Below are 24,045 nucleotides of genomic sequence, written 5' to 3' on the forward strand. Positions count from 1 at the left end.
CAGGCCACAGGGCAAATTAATGGCAGACTGAGCAGAGACTGTAACTCTTGTCTGGCACACATACAGCATATAATTGTTACATACAGTAGATGTCAAGCCTCACACCATGTTTATTTCATTTTCCTATTTTCCTGCATGTTCTATAGCAACACCTGACTGGTCATTTGCCACCATTAGGGCCGCAGATTATGGTCACACATTGCACAGACGAGCACTGTTAAGAACAACAGAACTTTATATTTTCATTTTGGTAAATAGCTTATAATTTCCAAAGATACACAATATATATTTACATGATAATATATATACAATATTGCACCAAAGATTTAGAACTTTTCCATTTGACATTATGGTGCAGCCTTTGCAACAAAACAAAGCTCGTTCTTTGTTGTGAAGATTCCTCATAATATACTGCCCAAGGGAAAAGTAGGGCTGAAGTGTTTTTTCTGCTTATATGCAGGTAAAAGAATAAAGCAGTTCTTACCACACTATCGTGAGTTAATTACAAGCTTTTACATTTGCTGTTTTCAACACCTGGTGCGGTGTTGGACTTTTAAGTCATTCCAGAAGATGCTTTTTTAAAAAAGAAACAGGTAGCAGAACAGCCACAGTAGCAATAATGTCTAGTTACTGGCGACAGTGTTTAATTGACAAGCACAATCTAAAAGCATCACAGCGGCGACAGCTAAGAAACAAAGATGTCAATTACATAAAAAATACAAGGTCCTCAAAGTTTTCCTCAGAACCAAGGGACACAAAATGAGGTGTATAAGACAGCAGTAATTCTGGATTCATGTAAATATAGGATGACTAAGAAGAGGATAGCATGGATTGCAAAACAAATCATAAATTAGACACAGATGGACAAATGGATGAAGATTGATAAAAAAGATGGATAGACCAACTTACAAATGAGCACTTTTCAACAATGAACCAAAGAGGCTGCGAGAGGAAAAACAGCATATAATGCGCCAGACAGACAGACAGACAGACAGACACATATTTGTTCCACTATCCCATCTTATTGACAAAATGCATTTCCTGTAACCTTAACCATCACAACTACATGCATAACTTTAACCTTAATACATTGTTACTTGAACCCTAAAACCAAGTCTTAACCCTTTAAAAACATTCTCTGACCGTGAGGACTTTTTTTGTCCCCATGGTGACACGAATCCCCATCTGTAGCGTGCATTTGGGTTCAAGTATCTACCAGGATATAAAAACATGAAGCACATACACGGCTCATTCAACTCTCTTCATAAATATCTTTTACAGTTAAACTTCTCACTGTTACAGGTCATGTACCTTTCTGCACAGACAGCTGTGACAGGGCTGTTGTGACCCCATCACACTCAGTTCAGACAGCTGATGTGGCCATTTAAACTCTGTCAGACGCACACATACATACACTCTCAAACACACAGGGCTGTTCCACAGTCTTCAACCTGCCAGTGACTCAGTCAGCATCTCTTGGCTGGGGACCACGACCTGGGGTCAAGAGCTGTCACTAATAGCTAGCTTAGCATCTTTGGTTTCTGCACTCTTACACACATACTCACATACAGAGACAATACTGTACATTCTGGATTTTGGAAAAAGACCTTTTTTTCACCACATTGATTGTTTTGTCCTTTACAAACTTCTCCTCATGTGCTGCTAAAATTCACCAGCATCCCGCTGGTGCTAGCACTGCAAATGTTAGTCACACTCGGCAAACCAATATTTAATTAATATGGTGTCTAATGCAAAAAAGTTGAACTCGACACATCAAGTTACCGAGATACATTATGCAGGTAAGATAACTCTAGGCTTAGCATGTCTTGTGATATGAGGTTTATTAACGGCAAACCCCTAGAAGAATTTGCATATACGGTCTTATATTTCTATGAAAGAATTTCTATGGCAGGTTGTCATACTGTATAAGTAAAATAGGGGTTGTCAACTGCTGTTATGCTAAAATTCAAGTTGAGTGCCACTGCACTTTAACTTGACTCATTTGGCAGATGTTTGACTATGTTGTCAAAACCTGGGATGGCAAGTAATGTTTCAGTACAAGTCAAGAGAGTATGATGTAACAAAATACGCTAGCTTAGCTTTATTTCCAGCACACCGAAGAATAATGCTATCAACATTATGCAGAAAGTTAGATTTATTACTCTGCATGTGCATGAAATCCATCTTTCTGTCGTGTACAATACATATAGCTGATATTCAGCACTGTGGACAGTGAAGGCCTCATTACACCACTATAACTACCAAAAAAAGGGGCAATATAGTTTATAAGCATGTTGTTGAAAGAACCGAGCTGAACAAAGTTTGCACAGATGCCTCAGCCTCTGTATATAAATGCCAGTTTCACATCAGTCAGTCTAGCCTAAATCATGATATCCATTATATGAATAATAAAATATAGAGTGATCATAAGTGGATCCATCATGACAGGAAAACTTGCTGTGATTTACACATCATACTGTGGACTGATGCAATTGGGTTAGTCTGTTATTCCATCTTCACTACCTGTTACGTGAAAAGCATGGAAAACATTCTGTTAATTACACTGATGTAGGGTAATTATACTTTGCAGGAGAGGTTTTTGATTTATATCACGGATAATTTACAGAATGAAGGCTGAAGTACCAAATTTATGCAGTTAATTACTATTTAATTTTTCTAACTTATACCTTGAGGACACAGTAGAGCAACATCCTTACTTTACAATAAGAAGTAAAAGATATCCGCAACACTAAAGGGCTTGTCAAAAAAAAAAACATTTTTCAATTTAACAACCAGTTTGGCATTATACTCCTCAAAATATGATGTGCCCTGCCACACAGGCCCCGATGCTGCACCCGCACTGCCGCAGCTGATTTTCTGCTTTGGCTCTTTCCTGTCAGTACAGTTTTTAAATACCAGTGACTTTTGTACAGATTCTGAATTCTTATTAAACACCATCAAGTGAAACATTGCACACATGACACGTGATACATTGTTATCCTCAAACCATGTTGATATGGTCAATGCTACTTTGTTGTTACAATGAACATTACATGTTGACTCTGTATGGCAGCTACTGTCTCCTGCCTGGATAAGACACGCAGCAAAAATTTATTTTTTTGTATTTTCAGAGGATACACGTGGACATAAAGGGAGAGAACCAAACAACAGCTGACATATACAAAACACAGAAGGCACATGCCTGCTTTAGATTTACATAATTGTTTGTGCAGATCTCAGTAACGATTGAATATTTTATAAAGTGAGTGTAGTTGGAGAACAATTTGAGTAGAGAAGTCTCAGTCAGTCTTCACATCATTACTCACACATGAACACGTACACGTAGTTGATGATAGTTTGAATACCATTTGCACACAATCTAATTTAAATCCAATTTAATATATAATGTATGTATTTGCGATTTACCCACGTCTGCTCTGGTCTTATTTGTTGTGTGTACACACAAAAATAATGATTAGCACGTTTTTATATTTTCACTCCTGTCTTTTCTAGTCCCATATCCTCCATCAACCTTCCCTCACTCTCTTCACTTAATCAATCACTGATGTTGTTCTCTTTCACTCCTCTTTCCTCCTCCTCCTCCTCCTTTCGTTTTTCTCTCAACCCCCTCCTTACTCCCAGCCTCTCCCCCTCTTCCATCTATCCATCCATTTCACAAGAGGTAGAGTGGTTCAGGTTATTTCCATACATTTGCTTAATGTATGCCGATGATAATAGCCTATCGACCTACTCCTCCACACATACATTTGTTTTTCTCCGTCCCTCCCACCCTCCCTCCCACCATCCATCCCCTGTTTAGACCGGAGGGACAGCAGACAAATGAGTGGGGGGATGGACTGAGGGAGGAAGTGGAGGGCTACTTGATTGAGGCTGAGAAAGTACAAATACATTTCACTAATACAAGTCCAAAATAGATTGTTCCAGATATATCAGTATCTGCAACAATCTGTTTTCGGCATATATATCAACACGGCCAAGTTACCAACCTATCTCTACTGAGTGTTTACCACAGTGTCTCAACAGAATTTACAATTTGTCACTTGTATAGAAATTTACAAAAAAACATAATGAAGTATGACCTAAATTAAATAGATCAGGTACATGTGATCTGTGCAGCAGTCTCAAATAGTGGGCATATCCTTTGAGCGGTAAAATAAATCAAGCACTACTCATGTCATTTTTCAGTATTTCAATTTAATTCAGCCACTGCTAACATTAGGTCATGTGGTTTGTTTTAACCATAAGCCATTAGCTTTTACCAGCCAATACCATCCATTAGCTTTAAGCTATTAGCCTGCCTGCATTATTTAGCTGCTCATCACAAACGGAACTGGACCCTTATGACAGAAAAGTCTGTCTTTTTCAGAAGTAATGGGACTGGTCAGTAGTACTGTGTGACCGGGAGAGGTCTGTTTATTGAATTGACCAGTAACCTTAAAGAAAATGTGAAAACATTGTTCCATTAACTTTCCATGTTGGATAAAGACCAGAAATGCAAGGTACAAGAGGTACAAGGTACGTTTATTTATCATGAAGATCAATGATAGGAAGTAGTAGCCATTAAATTGGACAGGAGAATATTTGGTTTGGATCAGTCCCCTTTTTGGTTGGTTTTACACAAGACTGATGTTTGTAGTTGTGGAAGGTCACTACCTGGAGCAGTGCAGGATGAGCATGCATCATGTTATTTTTAATCTATCCTTTTTAACAAAGGGAGTTGAGACTAGCTCTCTTTTTCAACTCCACTCCAACACAGTTATGTCAGTTATTGTCTGTCAGAGCTTATTTTAGAGGATTAATATTATCAGTACATTTGCTGCTGCATAGTGAAGAAAAAAGACACTCTGAAACACATTTACTCCATTAAAACAGCTCTTGGTGATAATGCCTATAGTGGTATATTCATTTTTTATTCCTGCAGATAACTGGTGAAGTCTGAAAGGGAAAAAAATGGGCAGTAGACATTAGGGTGTAGTGAGTAAGATGTTTTGTCAGGATTTAACAATCATCCAAGATAAAATACATCATAGATCAGGTAGAGCTATCTGTTTCTCCCCTAACAGTGGCTTCAGTGGTTCATGTAATGTTTTGTGTTAGTGCATAGTTCTTGTTTCTTCACCACTGCTATTGCTGTATACATCCACAGTGGTTATCATTTTCATTTGGACCACTTGCTCCTGAGCATAAACATCTCCAGTGAGCAGTGGTGGAAGATGTACACTTTTTTACAAGTAAATGTTCATTCAAAGTCCTACTTAATTGAAAGTACATAAGTATTAAATAAGTATAAATAATACTTGTATCAAAGTACATGTACTGTACTGTAGCCCAGTCAGGAATAAATCTGAGGGGTCATGAGATGATTAATGGGAGTGGAAAGAAGAAAAAAGTTCTGATACACACAATTTTATTCACTTTTCAGACATAGCTTTAATGTTTGCTGTTTGCTGCACACAAAAAATGCACAAATGTACAAGAAAAAAAAAACTTCAATTCTCGCTGAGTTTTATAAAGTCACAAATTTATGGGGGAAAAAAATACTGTTATTCAGATGTGTTTGTGTTATTAAAGGTTCTGAACTTTGTTAAAAGTGGGGTATGCAAATGTTAATAACAAGAGCCATCACGTCTAAGCTACTTTCACCCGTCAGTATTATGAGATACTTCCTTCTGTTAAAAGCTTTTTCCTTAATTAAAAAGGAAGTTATCATAAATGAATGCTGATTTGTTTTTATTGTTTTTTTTCTGTTGTCAATCTTCCAGCTTGCTCAGGATGAAGGCAGCCCAGTCCGAGGCTTCGGTGTGGTGGAGTATGAGAGCGCAGAGCAGGCAGAGGCTGTGCTGATAGAGATGGACCGAACACTGGTCGGAGGACAGGAGGTCCGTCTGTCACTCTGCACTCCCGGCACCTCAGGGAGAAGCACCCTGGCTGCACTCATCGCCGCCCAGGGTATGGTGAGTATGATGCACACAACAGCAGTAAAAAGGATATCATAAGCACCTACCCATGCATACTGTATACCCCTGCACAGGATTAAATCATGCAGAATCCCAGTTCAGTTGTCAAAAGACTGATGTACTAATTCACAAATAGTGAATCTTTGAGGATATCGTGCTATTTCATCTTTTCAATTCAAATTTATTTATATAGCGCCAATTCACAACAACAGTTATTTCATAACGCTTGTTATTATTTACAGAGACCCAACATTTCCCACCATGAGCAAGCATTTGGCGACACGGGCAAGGAAAACCTCAAGCAGAACCATGGCTCAGGGTGGGGGCGATCATCTGCCTTGACTGGTTGGGGTTAAGAGAGAGAGCGAGAGAGGGAAAGAGCGAGAGAGATGGCAAGAATGAGGGAGAGAGGGCTGGGGGTTAGAGGAGAGCAGCCAACACAATATCCACACAGAAATGCACAGTAAAGGTAATAGTAGTACAGACAGAAAATTAATAATGGTACAGATATTTATGGTAATGTTAATAATAACAATATGACTAGTAATAACAATTGTATCACGAATCTACAGAATTATCAGGCAAGCACAGTAGTTTATCAGCCACCAAATGTTAGATTGCAAATGTGTCACTGGGGTCCTCAAGAGGGCTTTCCCCATTGCTAATGTTATGAAGACTTACAACACAACAAAGGATAACTTTCGTTATTGTTTTTGATGATATTTTTACACTTTCAGTGTCTAATTTCCAAAAAGGTACGTAAAACATTCAGCATAGCAAAACATAGCTTCCTTCCATAGAACCATGGCCGTTAGCAAAGCCAAGCAAATCACACATGTCGTCTCCCACCCACTGTATAACCTGTACAAACTGCTGCCCTGTAAAATAAACCAAGCAAAGCATTCATTCAACTTAGATATTAGTTTTCCAAAAGAGGACTTCAAAGCACAATTATTATTTTAATAGTTACGGCACTGTTTTACAGTTCTTGCCTTTTTGGTATGTGTTCATATTATACACTTACATGAACTGCCGCAGTTTTATCATGAAGGGGAATGATCTTACAAATGATGAATGATCTTCTTGGCTCTAAAGCTGTTATAGAGATTGGAGAGTAGTGATGAAAACTTGCCTCACAGGGGACCTTAGGAGTAGTGCCTACAGGGGGATGGTGCTGGTGGGCTGGAGGTGGGGCTTATGAAATGCTGGATGAACAGAAACATTTTCTGGTGAGCAATGAAGCATCTGGCTTCGCAAGAGCAGAGCAGCTTGGCTTAACTGTATTGTCCAATTGCAAGGGGTGTGTTAGATATATGTTGCTTTGAGTAGAGTTTGTCCCATGTGAGCATAGCAGCGCATAGCCTGAACAAGCTTGCAGACTTTAGTGCACTTCTTGAAGAGCTTATTATATACTGTTACACACACAACAGTGTTAGTTTTTCGTTAGCAAACATTGCATTTAAAATCAGTAACTGAAATTACTAGATCCAGCTGCACTTCAGACAGAAATGTGAATAAGAAGATAAAAAAAAAAGGGGGGGGGAGCATATGTCTGTTTTGCAGGGATGATTTGGCGAAACAATCTTCTTCATATAAACATTTTCTCAAATATGGAAATCTTTACACTGTTTCATCAAAACAGGAGACTTCCCAGACTTCCCACTGGTACATCTACTTGTGAAGCCAGTACCTCCTTGTAACTGTACATCCAGCATTCATATATACTGAGGTTTGACATGGTGCACATGCATGTACACACCATAGTTTAAATAGTCTTTGTAGCTGTGGTATCCCTTCTACACTGTTCTGTGGTAGCAGAGAGGCACTGACATGATAATTATAGTTCTGTAGACTGATTGGGCTCCTCCACTGTCTCCTGCTGCCTGAAATAAACCAAACTTGCAGCCCGCGACACAGTATGACACACATGCACGCACACACGCACACACACACACGCACACACGCACACACACACACACACACACACACAGTCTGTTGTGGAAAAGGAACAGTGCTTGCTCATTTTCATGGGTACACGGATTTATTAATGATGTACTCACAGGTACAGAATTTAGATCCAAACATGGGTAAGCAAACATTTCAAGCTGAGTTTCAATGCTTTGGCAATCAAACTCTGAGTGCTGACAGCTTTGTGTATTAGGGAGTGAGAGAAAGCGGGGTTTTCTATTTAATGTACAGTATGTAAGCCAGTACAGTAAAATGTAGATTTAGTAGGATTTCTTATGGGTTTTAATACAGCATTACCAGTAAACTGTAATAATCTGAAGTTAATGATGGCACTATTTCACAATGTCAGTAGTAATTTGGGAAGAACAGCCTGTAGTCACAAAATACAACAATTTTTTCCTGTCGAATAGAAATCCTCAATTATATTTTCACACGAATTGTAGGTTTATGGTTCATTATGAGTTACCCATAGGCCAAGGAAAACCATTACAGCTTGCTGTTTTACCTTCATCTGATGATAAATATTTCTGATTACACTAATTGAGCATATGGAGGGCTACAATTAAAAGTGAGTTTGTGGCTTTTAAAGACCTGACTGCAACACTATTAATCTGTATATATTGACCAACAATTATATTAGCCCACGGCTCTCACTTTCCGATTCTTAAATTTTAAACTGCTCCACTGCCACTTTAGATTTTTTTGAAAATATGTCTGACAGCTGGATTCTGTGACATTGCTGAGCAAGTTGCTGTTACAGAGCAAGAATTGTCAGGTGCAAGGTGCAAGTAAAGACCTCGCAGCCTTGAGATAGAGGGGTTGAAAATTACAGGTTGAAAAGCAGAGCAGCAGCTGAGCAATGGTCAAAGAGTCTGAATTGCTACGAATGGGATGAAAAGACGTGAGAGAAAATGTGTTTCTGAATAAATTATCTGAGGAAGATGAGGCAGACGTGAAGAGGAAGTAAGATATAAACACAGTGAAAGAAAAGCGGACGGGGGTTGGTTGAGAAAGAGAACAGAAAATGGAAGGACAAGGACAAGGGAGAGGTAGAGAGACAGAAAACGTTTGAGTCAGTGAGGACTGCAAGGTTGGGTTAGTGCCCCAAGGCTCGTTTTAAGATAATTGCAGTGAATGTGAACAGCTGGTAAAAGAAACATCAGACCTTCAGAAAGAGATCAAGACCCACTCCTGGGTACAGTTTTCCTCTGAGGCAATTCTCTCCTTCTTCCAGTTAGTGAATGTGAGTGTGAACGCTGAGGACCAGATGGCCTCCGCCTCCCTCCTCCTTTCTTCTCGCTCCATCTCTCTCCTTACGCGATACTTCTCGCCTTCCCTTCTTAGCGGCTTCCTTACCTCCATAGTGCGTGGGTGTGGCTGGATTCAGTTCCAGTAGCCAAACAGACTGATGCATGATGACATTTTCCCCAGCAGAAAGAAAAGGAATGAGAGCGTTCTCCCCCTCCTTCTGTCCTTCTCCTCTCTCTCTTTCTCTTCTCTTGAAAGACGCTGTCAGCTACAACTGGCCTTGTTCAAAACCCGCACACACACAGGCCAATTTTCCTTGCTGTAACACACAAATACATATACTGTATGTGTGCACCAGACTCTCCTATTCCTCTCTTGCTGACAGGCTGGAGTCAGACCCACTCCATTCCCGTCAGTAATGCTTCTCTTCAGGAAGTGACAGGGGAGGAAACAAGGTTGACTTGAGCTGAAGTCATGCTGTAGCTCAAGGGCAGACGAGGAGGAAATATCACCATCCTGCTAATGTTGTTTTAAATAGCCGTGTCTTTGGCCCAGCCAGCGAGTACACACATCTAGTGCTGTGGAGGATCTACCAGGGCATGGGCTGCTCCATTTGATTTGTTGCTGTCTAATTCAATAGGATTTTATTTGAGTCTGATGAATTACATTTTGCAGCGTAATGGGTGATTGAATTCTTATTTGGGAATGTGCCTAACAGTGTCTCTTTCAATTAAACGCGAGTCAGCAGAGAAAAGAGTGAAACCTGTCTTTCATGTGTGCTATTTGTTTTGTGTGTATATAACATAATTAAATAAAATATGCTCATTCTGTGACACAGTCAATACTAAAACCTGAGAAAAGCCAAACAAGCAGGCTAAAACAATAAAGCGAGCAGTGCTAAATAGATGCATACTGTAGACTGCTGGTTTTAAGTGGAGCTGCAAGCTGAAAACATAAATCAATAACTTTAGAAGCAGTGGTACAGTCACTGTTTTCCTCTTCTGATGAATGATTAAGACCTTGAACCATATACCAGCTACAATTCCAGCAGAGTACCTTTGTTAGATGTCATACCCACCACTCTCTTCATTAAATTCTCTCTACAGAATTTATTCAGTCTCTATAGTGTTAACTGTCTAAAGCTGTCATAAAGGTGAAAAATACCAAAAGAATAATTTTTTAAAAATGTGAATGATAAGAATGACTTGTACATAGTGTGTCAATCACAAGAGACCGGATCAAAGCTTCAAATGCTGCACATTAATAAATCAATTTCAAATGGCATATTTGACTTAGAAGAGATGCTTCCAAGCTATATGAGGTACATTACTTTGTAAGAGTGGAAATTCCTCTCGTAGTCTGCATCACCTTTCAAATATCTGAAGTATCTGAGTCTGTAACATTTCTAGGTTCATCTATCTTTATATATTATGTAGCTTTTAAAATCTCTGTCCACATGATGAAGCAAAGTCTTTTAAGGTCCTGAAAACCAATTTTTTATATAACCCTTGTCCATGATAACATGAACCAAGGCATTCTCCATAAACACAAAATTTTGCTGTTTTGTTTTTACTGAGCTCTTCTTGCTGGTTTGAAGGGTGTGTAAAAAAATAAATAAATAAATAAAAAAAAAGGTGATCTCATATTTCTCTGCACCAGTCAGGATTCAGCAATACTTGAAACAAAATCTGATGACAGTTGTTAGGTTGTTTGCTTATATTGCCAGACCACTGTCAATAAAATCTGATGAATCCACACCCACACAGTTCTTGTGATGTAGATTACACACCTAATAAATAATACAAAAAAATACTACTAAAAAATTTGGAATCGGGTATTTAATTTACTTAGAAATACAATTTGAAACCATGTTTTTAATTGCTTTAAAGTCTCACTCGCTTTTCTCTTGCGATAGGTTTGTACACTGTAAATATGGTTTGTAAGATAGTCATAAGATTGTCCTTACTAACATTGTGTATTCACACCTCAGCCAGATTGCAATATTGCAGCAGATTGCTGCAAGTTTTACAGACCGTCTCAAGGTTTTCTCCAAACATGATGCCGACGTGTAAAATTGGTAGAGAACTTATGAATTAGTTTGTCTGAAAGGTGGCCTCTGCTTTTTCTCAAGTTTGTGCTTTTTCCTCCCAACTTCTCTCCTGCCACACACACACACACACACACACATACACACACACTTCCCTTTCCTCCTCCTGCTCCTTTTCTGTTTCTCAAATAGCTCTCTTTTTCTTGCCTCTTTTCTTTTGTCTCCCAGATCAACTCCCCTCTGCTGACATTGCAGACATATTCCGATGATGTAAACTAGTGTAATGATTACCACAGCCATCAGGGACTCTTAATGACAAGATCAAAACACATACTCTACACACACACAATCCCACTTTTCTTCCTCTAACTCGTGTATGTGTGTGTGTGTTTTGTTGTTCTCTAGATTCTGACTAATAGGAAAGGTCTGCTACCAGAACCCAACCTAGCCCAGCTGTTGACCAGTATGACCAACCCTGCAGCCCTGCAGATCCTCATGAGACCGTACCACACTGGGAAAAGAGGAGGTATGACAGGAGGTGAATCACAGTAACAAGTGCTGCTGCATGAAGCATTGATCAGCTTTCTATTTTGTTTTCTTAAAACTGAAACAGCAGAAGTTATGACATATACATTATTTTAACGCTGTCTGAATTTGTAATATACCCAGTATTTTTTTCATGATTTGTTTTTGTCCACTGAATCATACATAATGACTTTCATCAGCATATATAATGTAGTGTTCAACACCTTGGGCTCTTAGTGTAGATCGAGTACAATAAACTTTTGCTGGCAAATCTCATCGCTTGCCCTGAAATACTGTATAAAGAGCTGAAATGGATGGGAGTGCACTAGAGAGGAGTGTAGATAGAGATCAACAGGACACATAGGTATGTACATAGGTTTTTACCTTCTGACTTTTATCAAAGAATTATTGTTATTTTGCACTGTTCATTCAACTGGGAGCGTTTGTCAATCCATACATAACATTGTCTATGGAAAAATCCCTTTGACATCAAGACCAGGGGGCACAAGAAGTAGCTCCTCCCATTTCTCAACTCTATTATTATTAAAAAACAAACATGCAGAATCATAATTTGAAGCTTATTGAAATGCTAACATCTTTTCTCTTAAAATGCTTTCTGCTTATTATATATTTTGCATCTGGTGCAGATCCCTTACTAACTTTTAGCTAAAAACTTTCAACCTGAAAATAGCATCCATCCACCCATCGTAAACCGCTTATCCTGTGTACAGGGTCGCGGGGGACTGGAGCCAATCCCCTGAAAATAGTATATTATATGAAATTTGCATATTTGCTGCAGATTTTGAATAATCTTTCAAAGCAAGTCAGCATCCTGAACTTGTTCTTTTGAATAGTCTTTCCGCTGCTGAAGGGCTTGGATGATTATCTAAGATCCACTGTACGTGTCTGACCCTCTGTTAGGCCCTCCTATATACTGTAATCACCTCTTCAACGGCTTCATTATATGATAAATGGCTAATCAGGTATTAAAATGAAATTGTGTGACATTAGCGGAACAAATGAGAACAGGAAGAAGAGAAGATGGGGGGGAGCTCTCTTAAAGAAGAGCACACACAATTAAAGTCTAAAATTAGGACCTTGATTAAATGTTAAACTTTCTCTACCTATTCTGGTGGAAGCTACCATTAGCATTGACGCTCACATTTATTATGAGAAGACCTTGTCATTCACACAAAAGCCAAAGAAAGGGGGTGTACATGGTATGTGTGTAGCTGTGGGTTGGTAATCACCTGAACGTGTGGGACGCCTTGTGACCAGTTTTGCTGATATAATCGGGGAAAATGTGTTCAAGTGTGTGAACTTGGGCAAACTCTCTGAAATTTTGGAAATCTATACAGTTTTCTCAGTAAGTCAAAAGCTTTAGCTTAAAAACAACAAAACATACTAGTTAGATTCAATAAGTGCCGGTCAACACAAACTTACTTCTTCTTCTTGTGATGGTGAAGTGATGGAAAGAAATATTGTTTAACTGCTTGTCAAACATCGGTTCAATTACAATTATTCACCACTAAAACAAAAACCAAACATAGTGTTGAAATAGTTGAAACAAACCACATTTGGTGGTACTTCTTATTCCCCCGACTTTGAACAGCATGAACTGCAGTTCGGAACAGTTGTTTATTCATTACCTGATTCTTTTTTGAAAGAAAAGATGACAATTATTGTGCACAAACATGCACAGCTGTAACCAGTTCATTATATTTGTCACAAACCAAGCCTTTATCACAGCTCTGCAGCGAGCTGAACACACTTCCAATAAAAGTTAAAGACTGTAGTTGGCCTTTGAGGTTTTTTGCTTGAAGGAGAAGAAACTGTGAAAATGTTATCAGACAACAAATTCAATAATGGTGACTACAAATGAGAAAATGATGAGATACTATGAACAAGAGATAAACCAAAGGTATTATAAAAGAAAACAGGATTCACTGAAGTATAGACTAACTCTAAAATGAGTTATTGTCTCTCATGCCTGAAGAAGCACAGAATCATCGGTGAAAGATCAACATTAAATCCCTGTAGGAAATCAGTGGTGGAAAGTAACTAAATACATTTACTCAAGTTCTTGTACTTTACTCGAGTATTTCCATTTTATATTAGTTTATTTACTTAAATACTTATACCACTGCATTTCAAGGCAAATATTACACCTTTCACTCTGCTACATTTATTTGATAACTTGACTTTGCAGATTCAGATTAATAATAAAAATTTAGAATATTATAGTTTAAGGTAAAGCTGCATAAGTATTTAAAATCACCCAAGGTACTAGGTAGTTTATTAGTCATTATACAGCACAAGGCCGCATAACGAAATGAATTGTGTAGTTCCTTCATGCTACACACACAACATATTAAGTGTAGGCCTATTAAAATATGGTAACATATAAATACAGTAGAGTAGTTATTTACATAGGCTACACGTATACACCCTAAACATTCCACAGTGCATTTTTTGAATTTGCATCTGGGGTAAATGTAAACAGCCTTTACCAGCTGTAACACTAAAGAGATGTAGCTACACATTAATGCATCAATAATTATTATCCAGTAATAGGATCATACATTTTTTCTGAAATGGGCTTTTCAGCATAATGAGTACTTTTGGTACTTCTAGAAGTGTACTTGAAGTAACCACTGCCGTACCGCCATACTCCATGTAAAATAGTTTTATTTCTGCATGTAGTTATATAATTTTTTGTAGACATTTGCTCTTTAATCTCATTTTACAACCCATGTCGTAAAGAAATGACAAATAAATCTACATTGTAACCTCAAAGGGAATATGTTGTAATTTTCTTTTAACTGCCTCATCTGTTATTCAACACAATTTACTACATCTCTCTTGAATTTTTGCATTTTACAGATACAGAAAAAAAAAATGAATTGTGAAAAACAACCAGTGAGTTGCTGAAGCTAGTTTTTGTTGTTTTTGAGGAAACTGTCAGTACCATTGACACTTAATAAAGACAGACTGTTTGAAGAAGTTTGAATTTTGCATTCTTCTGCTATTCTTTTCTCTATTGATATGGTGTTGTTTGTTTGAGTCTCTTTTCAACTGTCTTCATCATCAAAATGTAATTTAAAGTTATGAAGGAAGCAATTTGCTGTATGCTAACATAATATCCCGATATTGCTTTACTTGTGCTTCTTATAAAACAGAAGGCTGTGTGATCCTTTGAAATGTGCTGTAAATGACTGATGGATCGGTTGTCTGACTAATAATCTTGCCTGTGTATGCCTGTTGAGAAAATGATTGATTAATGCATTAGTGGAAACAAAACTTGGAAAAGAAAGTTCAAGCTCAAAGAAAAGCTCTGATTGATGTTTTTTATTTGTTATTTGTCTGTATTCTTAGGGAAGTACGGGCGTCATGCCAGCTTACCGTTCCTCAGACCTCCTCTCACCACAGCTCTGCTCACATTGGGAAAAGCACACCAGGTCACAATAACATAAGATACCAATAACACAAAAATAAAGATGTGGGATTTTTTTAGTGTGTGTTGATGTCTTTGTTATAATAATAATAATAATTTCTGTTTTCCTTTACCTTGCAGAATGCAATGCTTGGTAACGGACTAGTCCTTCAGAACCTCTTGCATATGCAGCTCGCACAGCAACAGCTTCTACACATCAAAGACAAACGCATCAGCAGTGTAAGATACCTGTTTGTCTCTCTCTCTGTGTGTGTGTGTGTGTGTGTGTGTGTGTGTGTGTGTTTTTATAATTTGCATAGGTTAGTGGTGAGGGTTATACCACGTTGTGGGCATGTGCTGCTGCTCGTATGAGCCCTTACATTTTCTTCTACAGTACTTGATGCATAATGAAACCAAACAACCCCAAAATCACCTAACCTTGCTGCTTTTCTGTTTAAAGGAAGACCTTGAGGTGTTTCCCTCCACCTCTTGATTTGCATATTTTAAAATGTCTCTGGTATTTTCTTTAATTGCTGGAGTGAAAGTTAAAAGTCACAGTGACTGATGTTTGGAATATTTTATGTTAGAAATTGGAAGATGATAATTCAGAATAAAGAGAAGGAGAATACTGGGTAAATTTTATTCTTCCTCTTTTGACCCAGTGTGGCCTTTTCTTTTCCTTATAATTTATTCTAGCTTTCTAACTTATTGTAATGTAAGGGGATACATATCAATCAATCAATCAATCAATCTTTAATTGTATAGCACTTTTCATATAAGAGCCATGTAACACAAAGTGCTTCACATTATAAAAGCAAAGACAGTGACAGTAATGCCACCCTGACCCACCTACACACACACACACACACACACACACACACACACACACACACACACACACACACACACACACACGAGGCAAGGAAAAGTTACCATACATGGCCACTACCATATAAAACTCAAATTTGTAATGATGAAACACGGTAAGGTAAGGTCTTTAAGGTATTAAAGATAAAGAAACATAATAATGAAGAATTATTTAAAAAAATACTAAAAATAAGATAATAAGAATAAAGGAACAGGAGAATAAAATAGAATAAAAATATATTTTTATAAATAAATGAGTAAACATGATATGTTACTTGTTACAATACAATTTAGCTAATAATACAGTTTAACTAATAATAACATAATAATAGTAAAAGGACACCTTACTGTTTTCACCCAGACTTTAAGGATAAATAGAAAGCTACTACCAGAGGACCTAAGGGCTCTGGAAGGTTCATAAGATAAAAGCAAATCTGATAAATATTCAGGACCAACACCATTAATAGACTTATAAACTAATAAAATTATCTTAAAATCAATTCTGAAGCAGAGAGGTAGCCATTGCAGAGACTTTAAAATTAGCTTAATGTGTGCTCTCTTTATGGTCCTAAGTCAGCACACGTGCTACTTCGTTTTGAAGCAGCTGCAATTGAAATGTATTCAGTTTTTGGGAGACCAGAAAGCACAGCATTACAGTAATCCTGGAGGTAATAAAAGCATGCACAAGTGTCTCTGTATTGGCTTGGGAGAGAAATGGTCGCACTCTGGCAATGTTCTTAAGATGATTAATAGCTCTCTTAGTAATGTTTGTAATGTGCTGCGCAAAACTGAGGTCTGATTTAATGATGACTCCCAGGTTTTTCACCTTGTCACAGGGATTTAATGACATTTCTCGCAGTTTCACATTGAGTTTCTCTCTCTGAGCATCAGAACCAATGGCCAGTACTTGCGTTTTGTCCTGATTGAGCTGTAGAAAATCCCTGCCACCCTTGACTTGATAATTAAAATACAGTTAAAAATGGCGACTGGTTATCAGGGGACACTGAAATGTAGAGCTGTGTGTCATCAGCATAACTTTGGAAGTTGATGACGGGCCTCCTGTTGACATCAGCAAGACGTAGGACAAGGTTTGTGTGAGTAAAAACGTGTGCAAACTTGATATCACCAGCAAATTAGCACATAAGCTGATCTACTAAGGGTGTGCATGCATGATGACGTCTTTCAAAAGTGCAAGATTGCACCTGTTGTTAATTTAGTACTTTTGTACTTAATGAATATGCAGTTTGGGATACAAAATGCAAATACATTTCTTTACTACACGCAATGTGATCTACCAAGCCTAAACACTTTTTCACGTGAGTGCAACTGCCTCTGTATTTAATACGTTTGAAAGGAAGGTGCAAACCCCAATGCTGTTTAATTAACATTCATGCCAATAAAGCAAATTTCATTTCGATCTCACTTATTTTCTCAGTGAGATAAAAGAATTTAGAAAGCAGAGAGCCCCCAGCTGCAGTAGTGCATGGATCACGCGTAAAATAAGCACGATCTGCTGGCATTACTTCGCGTCTGTGTCATTCCAGCATACTGTATCTGTTTCTGCTGGGGTTTCCCAAATCAGTTTTTCCATGTGTGCTGGAGTGTGCTGGCCAAGGCAGGTACATACGATTTCCACATACTCGGGACGCACTGAACGAAACAAACCAAGGTTTTTACGCTGCGGCTGCTTTTCCTCCCGACTCTCCATGGCGGAAACCATTAAAACATGCAAAACCCTCATTTAAATACTCCCACCTCCATTGTGTTTGCTCCTGTTGTCATCTACGCAATAATTCTTAGTAAATCACCCATAACAGGTACTATAATTGCATGTGCAATATTTTAGAATGCACACGCAATTTAGTAGGTGTAATGCAGAGGTCACTAATTGGAGAATTACTACCTCTTGACGGAGCGTTTCTATTTTAACCCGCACAGCTTCTCTAGCATTTACTGTACTGGTTTAGCAGCGGAGGAAACTCACAGACCAATTGCATGTGTTCCAATCGTCTCATGTGATGCTACTCAGCCAATCAAATCTGCGCATTACGATAAAAATTGCGTGTCGAGTCTGCGACTGAGATACACACCAGACGTTTTGGAAACACAGAGGCAGAGAGGAGACGAAAAAGAAGAGAGATTTCACATGACTTAACTAGGGTTGGGTATCGTTTAGTTTTATGATACCAGTACCTTTAAAATGATACCGATACCAATAGAGTAGGCCTACTTCATTCGATACCTTGCATAAAATGCCACCTTTTGAAAGCATAGAAGTTGATTAGCAGCCTATTATTATTTTTATTGTTGTTATGGACAAGGAAGGTTAGCCTATCTATTACATTTTTTTTCTTGTTTCAAATAACTGTTAAACGTATTGGGAAATTATATCAGATCCCTCCTCGTCCTATAATCAGTTCATCCTCATGGGTAGTATTATATGGGGAAAGAATATAGCTTGCAAATTTTTTATATTTAAATGAGAGGAATGAAATAGTTTTGTGACCAAATATTTTGTGGGAAACGAATTCAAGGTAATTTTTTTGATATGTGTGTTGAAAGTAAACAACGGAAAATTTCAATAACTTTCATTTACGTTTATTCATTTAGCTGACGCTTTTATGCAAAGCGACTTACATTTGCTATATATGTCAGAGGTCGCACGCCTCGGGAGCATCTAGGATTAAGTGTCTTGCTCAGGGACACATTGGCGGATGTGTCACAGTGGGGAATTGAACCCGGGTCTATCACGCCAAAGCCAATCAAACCAACTACACCTGAAGCAGCTGCAGCCAGCGGCTCCGTGAGTAAAATCAGCTGATCGCTGCTGCACCACAAAAAGCATTTAACTAATAAGATGGAACGCAGTGATGAATCAGTAACAGGTGATGTGAATAGCAAATAAAAATGGACAGAGAAGTGTTAAATGATACCAGAAGATGAAACCAACGGAAAGCCAAGCTTGTGGTGATAAGATTGCAACAGTGAGGAATATACCTGAGACCACAGCCGAAGGTGGAGGGGCTGTTAAAATCATGCATGGACTAGGCGCATGCAGGCCTTTTTTAATACAGTTTATGGTGCAGGCACATAAGGGGAAAAAAAGGCGTGCTCTTCTCTTTCGGTGTGTTGCTTGTGTGTTTGGCTGCAAGTAAAATCAAACAAATAGTAATTATTTGCCATGATCTGGTTACAAAAAGTATCGATTGAAGTACTAGTTTGACTGACGTTTTGATTCTACTCGATACTGGGCTGTTTCAGTCGATACCGAGTAGCGATACCCATCCCTAGTTTGCATGATAATTGAACGCTCACTCCTATCTCTCTTGTCATATCTGTTCTCTCTCCACCTTCTCCCATTTTCTTTTGATGACCTTTCCCCTCTCCCGTCTGTTTTCCTTATCCTTCTGTGTTTACACAATGCTCTTCCATCTTCTCCTCTTGCCTCCGCAGGTCTCCAGTCTGCTCGGAGACCCGTCCAGGCTGCTGATGCAGAAAGCTTTGTCTCTGCGGTCTCCAGGTCTTGTGTCGCTGGGGAAAGGCCTCCTGGGAGACTCTCCTACAGGTAAGCTGAGTATCAGTATGCACTTGCCAAACTACTTGGTGAAACTACTTGGTGTAACTACTGCAAACTAATGAGACCTATGGTAAAGCCGGTGCAATAAAAGCAATTCATCCTCTCACGTCCACCAAAAACAGAACCTCTTAGATTTACCCTCATGGTTGAATCACGACAGCCACCTTGAATGTGCCTCAACTCAAAGTCAATATCCTGTTAGGGATGCTAAGATAAGCAAGCTGTACGAGTATGTAACTTCATATACACACACAAGACAAACCAAGTTTTACTTTTAAGATGAAGCTCACATAAACCCAAGCTGAGACCACCTTTTTCAAGCCATGAAGTGTACATATACCTCAGTATCCCAGAGAGTATTTGCATATATCAGGTACTTCTCTCTGTTGTAAAAAAAAAAATAAAAAATGCTCGTTCTTCTTACTGAAAGTGAAAGAAAAGCAGCTGGTTCTTGAACAATAATTGGTGTAAAAAAAGGATGTAAACACAGAAGAAGAGTGTGATATGCATGTAAACGTAAATGTAAATGACTCCCAATCACAATGTGTTAGTGTCAGGTGTCAGAGATGTCCCTCTGCAGATTACTGAATGTTTCACAGTTGTACATTACTGCACAACACATCTAGGAAACTGCGGTACATTTACAATTCCGATCTCTAGCTGAGAAAAACTGTGTTGTTTTAAATGTAAATTATATACCACAGTCTGTGTATCCACAAACAGTTGTGTGTATGTGTGCGGATGTATTTGTGTATGAGCGTGTGGTGTTCTGATAGTGTGAATGAGTTTGCAATTTTGTGTGTGAGTGTGTGTGTGTCTGTAATGTGAGGCTTTTATCAGTGCATGGGATTGTTAGCTTAAGGCTTTTAGGGGTGATTCTTTTATTGTGCTGTGGAGGCCATTTGTCACAGCAATATTGGATTTATAATAAGTGTGATTGTGTGTGTGTATTCACCTTGTGCATCTTTAAATCCTGCGTGGTCCTGCTTTTGTGTCTGTATATGTTTTTCTTTGCGTGTGTGTGTGTATATATATATATATATATATATATGTGTGTGTGTGTACATATTTGTGTTTATTAAACCCTGGAGTGAGTGAAATTTTGGGAGTGTGGAGCAAAGCCATAAATAAACATGATAAGTGATGATGTATGAGCAGGAAAACCATTCTCAAATATTACAGCTGGCTCTACAGAGATGGTCGGGCTGAGCTCTCAGTTTCCAGCCATCTGAATGATTCGTCTCTGCCCAGAGGAGACAGAGACGCTGATGGTCATCAGTGAAAGTCATTTCACGTGTTTATCTGGCATCTCTCCTCTCCTTGCTTTCATTTCCCTTCACTTAATTTCCTTTACCTTACATTGGGCTGTCTTTTATGCCGTTCCTTCCTTTTTTTCCCTTTTTCTTTATCTCCTTTGCTTTCTTTTCTTCTCCTTTTCATTTCCCTTTCTTCTCCTCTTACCTTCTCCTCTCCTTTGTTTCTTCATGTTTCTTTTTCTTTTTCTTTCAATTCTCTTCCATTCCTTTCCTTCCCGTCCGTTTTCTTCTTTCCTTCTCTTCTCTTTCCCTTCCTCTCCTCTCCTCTCTACTTACAGAGTTGGGCCAGGAGTCAGTGCCATCATCTACCCACAATGCCACAGTAGTGGTATCAGCAGCAGGTGTGATGCCATATCTCCAAGGTCGAGCTGGAGGGGGAGAACAAAACAGCACCCATTCTATCTCCACAAACCCTTGTGCTTCCTCCTCCTCTTCTTCCTCCTCCACCCCCTGTGACAGGCAGCCAGCTCCTCCTGGGACCATGATGAGCTCCCATCTGCAGGGACAGAGCTATTCCTTGGGTATAAGTAACTCAGGCCTTGGCCCGCCTCAACCTATACCCCCTGGAGGAGTTTATACGTCAACAGGCCAGCACAACAGTTCAGATGGCTGCCCCCTGGCTAACATGGTGAGCACAGCGATCACAAATACACACACAGAACACCGCTGGGCTATAAAACCCTGCATCTCGCATTATTCTTTGTCACTTCTGAATCTCTTTGTGTGTCGTTATCTCTTTGAATCTTTCAGGTTGACAGAAAAATAATCGACACATATTTTGATAATGAGTTTTATTATTATCATTATTATTATCTGAGTGTTTCATTCTGCTTCTCTCTATTTAAAAACATAGTAATAGAGAACTTGATGTATTTTGGACTAGTGGTTGGACAAAACAAGGAAGTCTCTTAGAAATTAACCGTTCACTAAGCCCCGTCCCCCTTAGTTGCTGTTGCTACACTGGTTTCTGTTCAAAATTCTTAGTAATATTTGGAACAATGGGTCCTTAATTTCAGAAAGAGGTAGACACAAGCAGCTTCTCATCACATGCAGACGACCAACTGAAATGACTTAAAACGGTCACTGGCAGATGTTATCAACTGTAGCTAGCTTACTAATTAGGCCAACTCTAGTTTCATGGGTTTGACTTGTTTTAAAAGTAGAATCTTATAAAAGGATCCTAAATGTGCACATAATGGCTAACTTACATGCATGATATTGTGCTAACAGACGGAGTCTAAATCTACATATCCCAGGCAAAAAGTTAAATAAAGAAATGACATAGCCTCACAGTGTAGAGCAAGTTAGTACTAGTAATAAAAGAAAAATACATAATAAAATATAGGAATAAAAGATGTAACACTTTACAAACTTTAATCAAAAGCAGGACACAGTTGTGGACTATTCAGTGACATTTTATAGACAACTCCATTTAAAGAAGAATTGCTTGTTGCAGTTTTATACTACTCTCTCTTTCTACCCCTCTACCGATCTGTCTCTTGTGGACCAGTATTTATTCCTGATTTAGTCTCATTGGGTCTCAATCTCATTCAAAACACACAAGCACGCACATCAAGTGAGTGTATGTATAAACAGTCTCAGTCCCCCAGGGGCTCCTACTTTGGGTAATTCCCATTATGCACTTCTGTCTGCCTCTTCGCTTGCCCAGTCTTCTCTCCTCAGCCCTGTCAGCCTGTCTACCTGCCCCGTGCTTGCCTGTCTGTTCACCTTAATGCCTTTCTGCACACACTGAATGGCTGTCTGCTTTTGTGCTCCTCTCTCTTTCACTAGGCCTGGTTTAAATAAAGCACTGCTATACTAACATCATTATCTATAATAAGTCAGTGTACAGAAATAATCACATCGCACTGAAGTTCTTAGGGGAACTGATTCTAGTCCCAGCGCTGCCTTCTCTAAAGTGTCTTTAATGGAGAAAATGTGTGATTAACGGCAAGTACAGTCCTCTCAGATTTCCGCAGCCTCTTCTGCACCTCATCAGAATCTTTGCAGCATTAAAAAATTAAAATCCTTAAGTTGTTGTTGGTATGAGTGAGAGTGTAGAAAGGACGTAAAGTAGTGGATCAGAGGTTGAACGGCAGACTGACTATTAGTTAAATTTTCTGTAAAAAAAACAACCAAAACTATATGCCTGAAATCTTATCTCGACTGAAGTATGTTTTCTTTGACCTGCAGGACCTGCTAATGGTACTGTGAATAGAACCATTTAAATTTCTTTCTCTCTCTTTAGGTAAGCACTGGTCAAAGCTCTCTGTTGGGCGATCCTCCTAAAGAAGTCAGACTGCCCTCCAATCCTTACCTGAACCTGGCCAGCGTAATGCCAGGGGTGGTCCTGCAAGGTGAGCACACCAGCACACAACAAACAAAGGGAAAACACTTTCTCTTATCCTATTGTTTGTGCAATCAGCTGTATTAAGGTAGCACTCTCAGTACTTTCAAACATTCAGCAAAAGCATATGAATTCCGTAGTGTTCAATGCTTAAACATAGAAATTAAAGTGATCACTCCACTAATATGAAGATGCTGACTTTGTTCAAGTTGATTTTTTTTAACACATTATTTGTACATGAAACAAGTTAGGTTGGCTTATGGGCAAAATCTTTCACCTCTATTAAGAAAAATAGGACAAAACTATGACTTTCCCAAAAATCTATATTTTGAGTATCAAATACTGTTGGTCTGTATGTTTAGTATGTTAAAAACTCATAGTTTCACCACAACAGCGCTAAATACATTGCTTCTATGTCACACAATCGCCTCTTCATACCTACGGAGCTCGTCCGCAAGCTGAGCGAGGATTGTTTGGTACATACTGAAGATACTGTACAGGGCAAGTCTGGAGAAGGGGATCATGCTCCTGGATCATTCACAGATGTTAATCTAAACAGACTACAGATGCCATCCTCCATGTAGGAACAAGCTACAAACCGTCCAGGAGCCAAGTTTCAAGGGCACAAGCAGATAGATTTCTGTTGGAGTATTCCTTTGAGATATTTTGCAGTGTTGACACCTATATTAGTGTGAATACCCAAAACATAACTACTTTATTGTGCATCCTTCATGATTCC

The 24,045-nt window shown here is 38.8% G+C and overlaps 1 protein-coding gene across 2 annotated transcripts in view; it reads left to right on the plus strand.

Annotated features, from left to right (window-relative positions):
* raver2 (ribonucleoprotein, PTB-binding 2) overlaps positions 1 to 24,045 on the plus strand; it is a 160,620-nt gene that overhangs the window by 128,265 nt on the left and 8,310 nt on the right. The window contains exons 5-11 of one of the 2 annotated variants that reach the window (XM_046049743.1): positions 5,784 to 5,975; positions 11,647 to 11,779; positions 15,142 to 15,224; positions 15,341 to 15,439; positions 19,520 to 19,631; positions 21,238 to 21,587; positions 23,208 to 23,316. In XM_046049743.1, the coding sequence (XP_045905699.1) occupies positions 5,784 to 5,975; positions 11,647 to 11,779; positions 15,142 to 15,224; positions 15,341 to 15,439; positions 19,520 to 19,631; positions 21,238 to 21,587; positions 23,208 to 23,316 (1,078 nt within the window). The remainder of the gene's footprint in view (positions 1 to 5,783; positions 5,976 to 11,646; positions 11,780 to 15,141; positions 15,225 to 15,340; positions 15,440 to 19,519; positions 19,632 to 21,237; positions 21,588 to 23,207; positions 23,317 to 24,045) is intronic. The other variant, XM_046049744.1, reaches the window with a different exon arrangement.

This window comes from Micropterus dolomieu, linkage group LG05, assembly GCF_021292245.1.
Source record: "Micropterus dolomieu isolate WLL.071019.BEF.003 ecotype Adirondacks linkage group LG05, ASM2129224v1, whole genome shotgun sequence".
Taxonomy (NCBI): Eukaryota; Metazoa; Chordata; class Actinopteri; order Centrarchiformes; family Centrarchidae; genus Micropterus; species Micropterus dolomieu.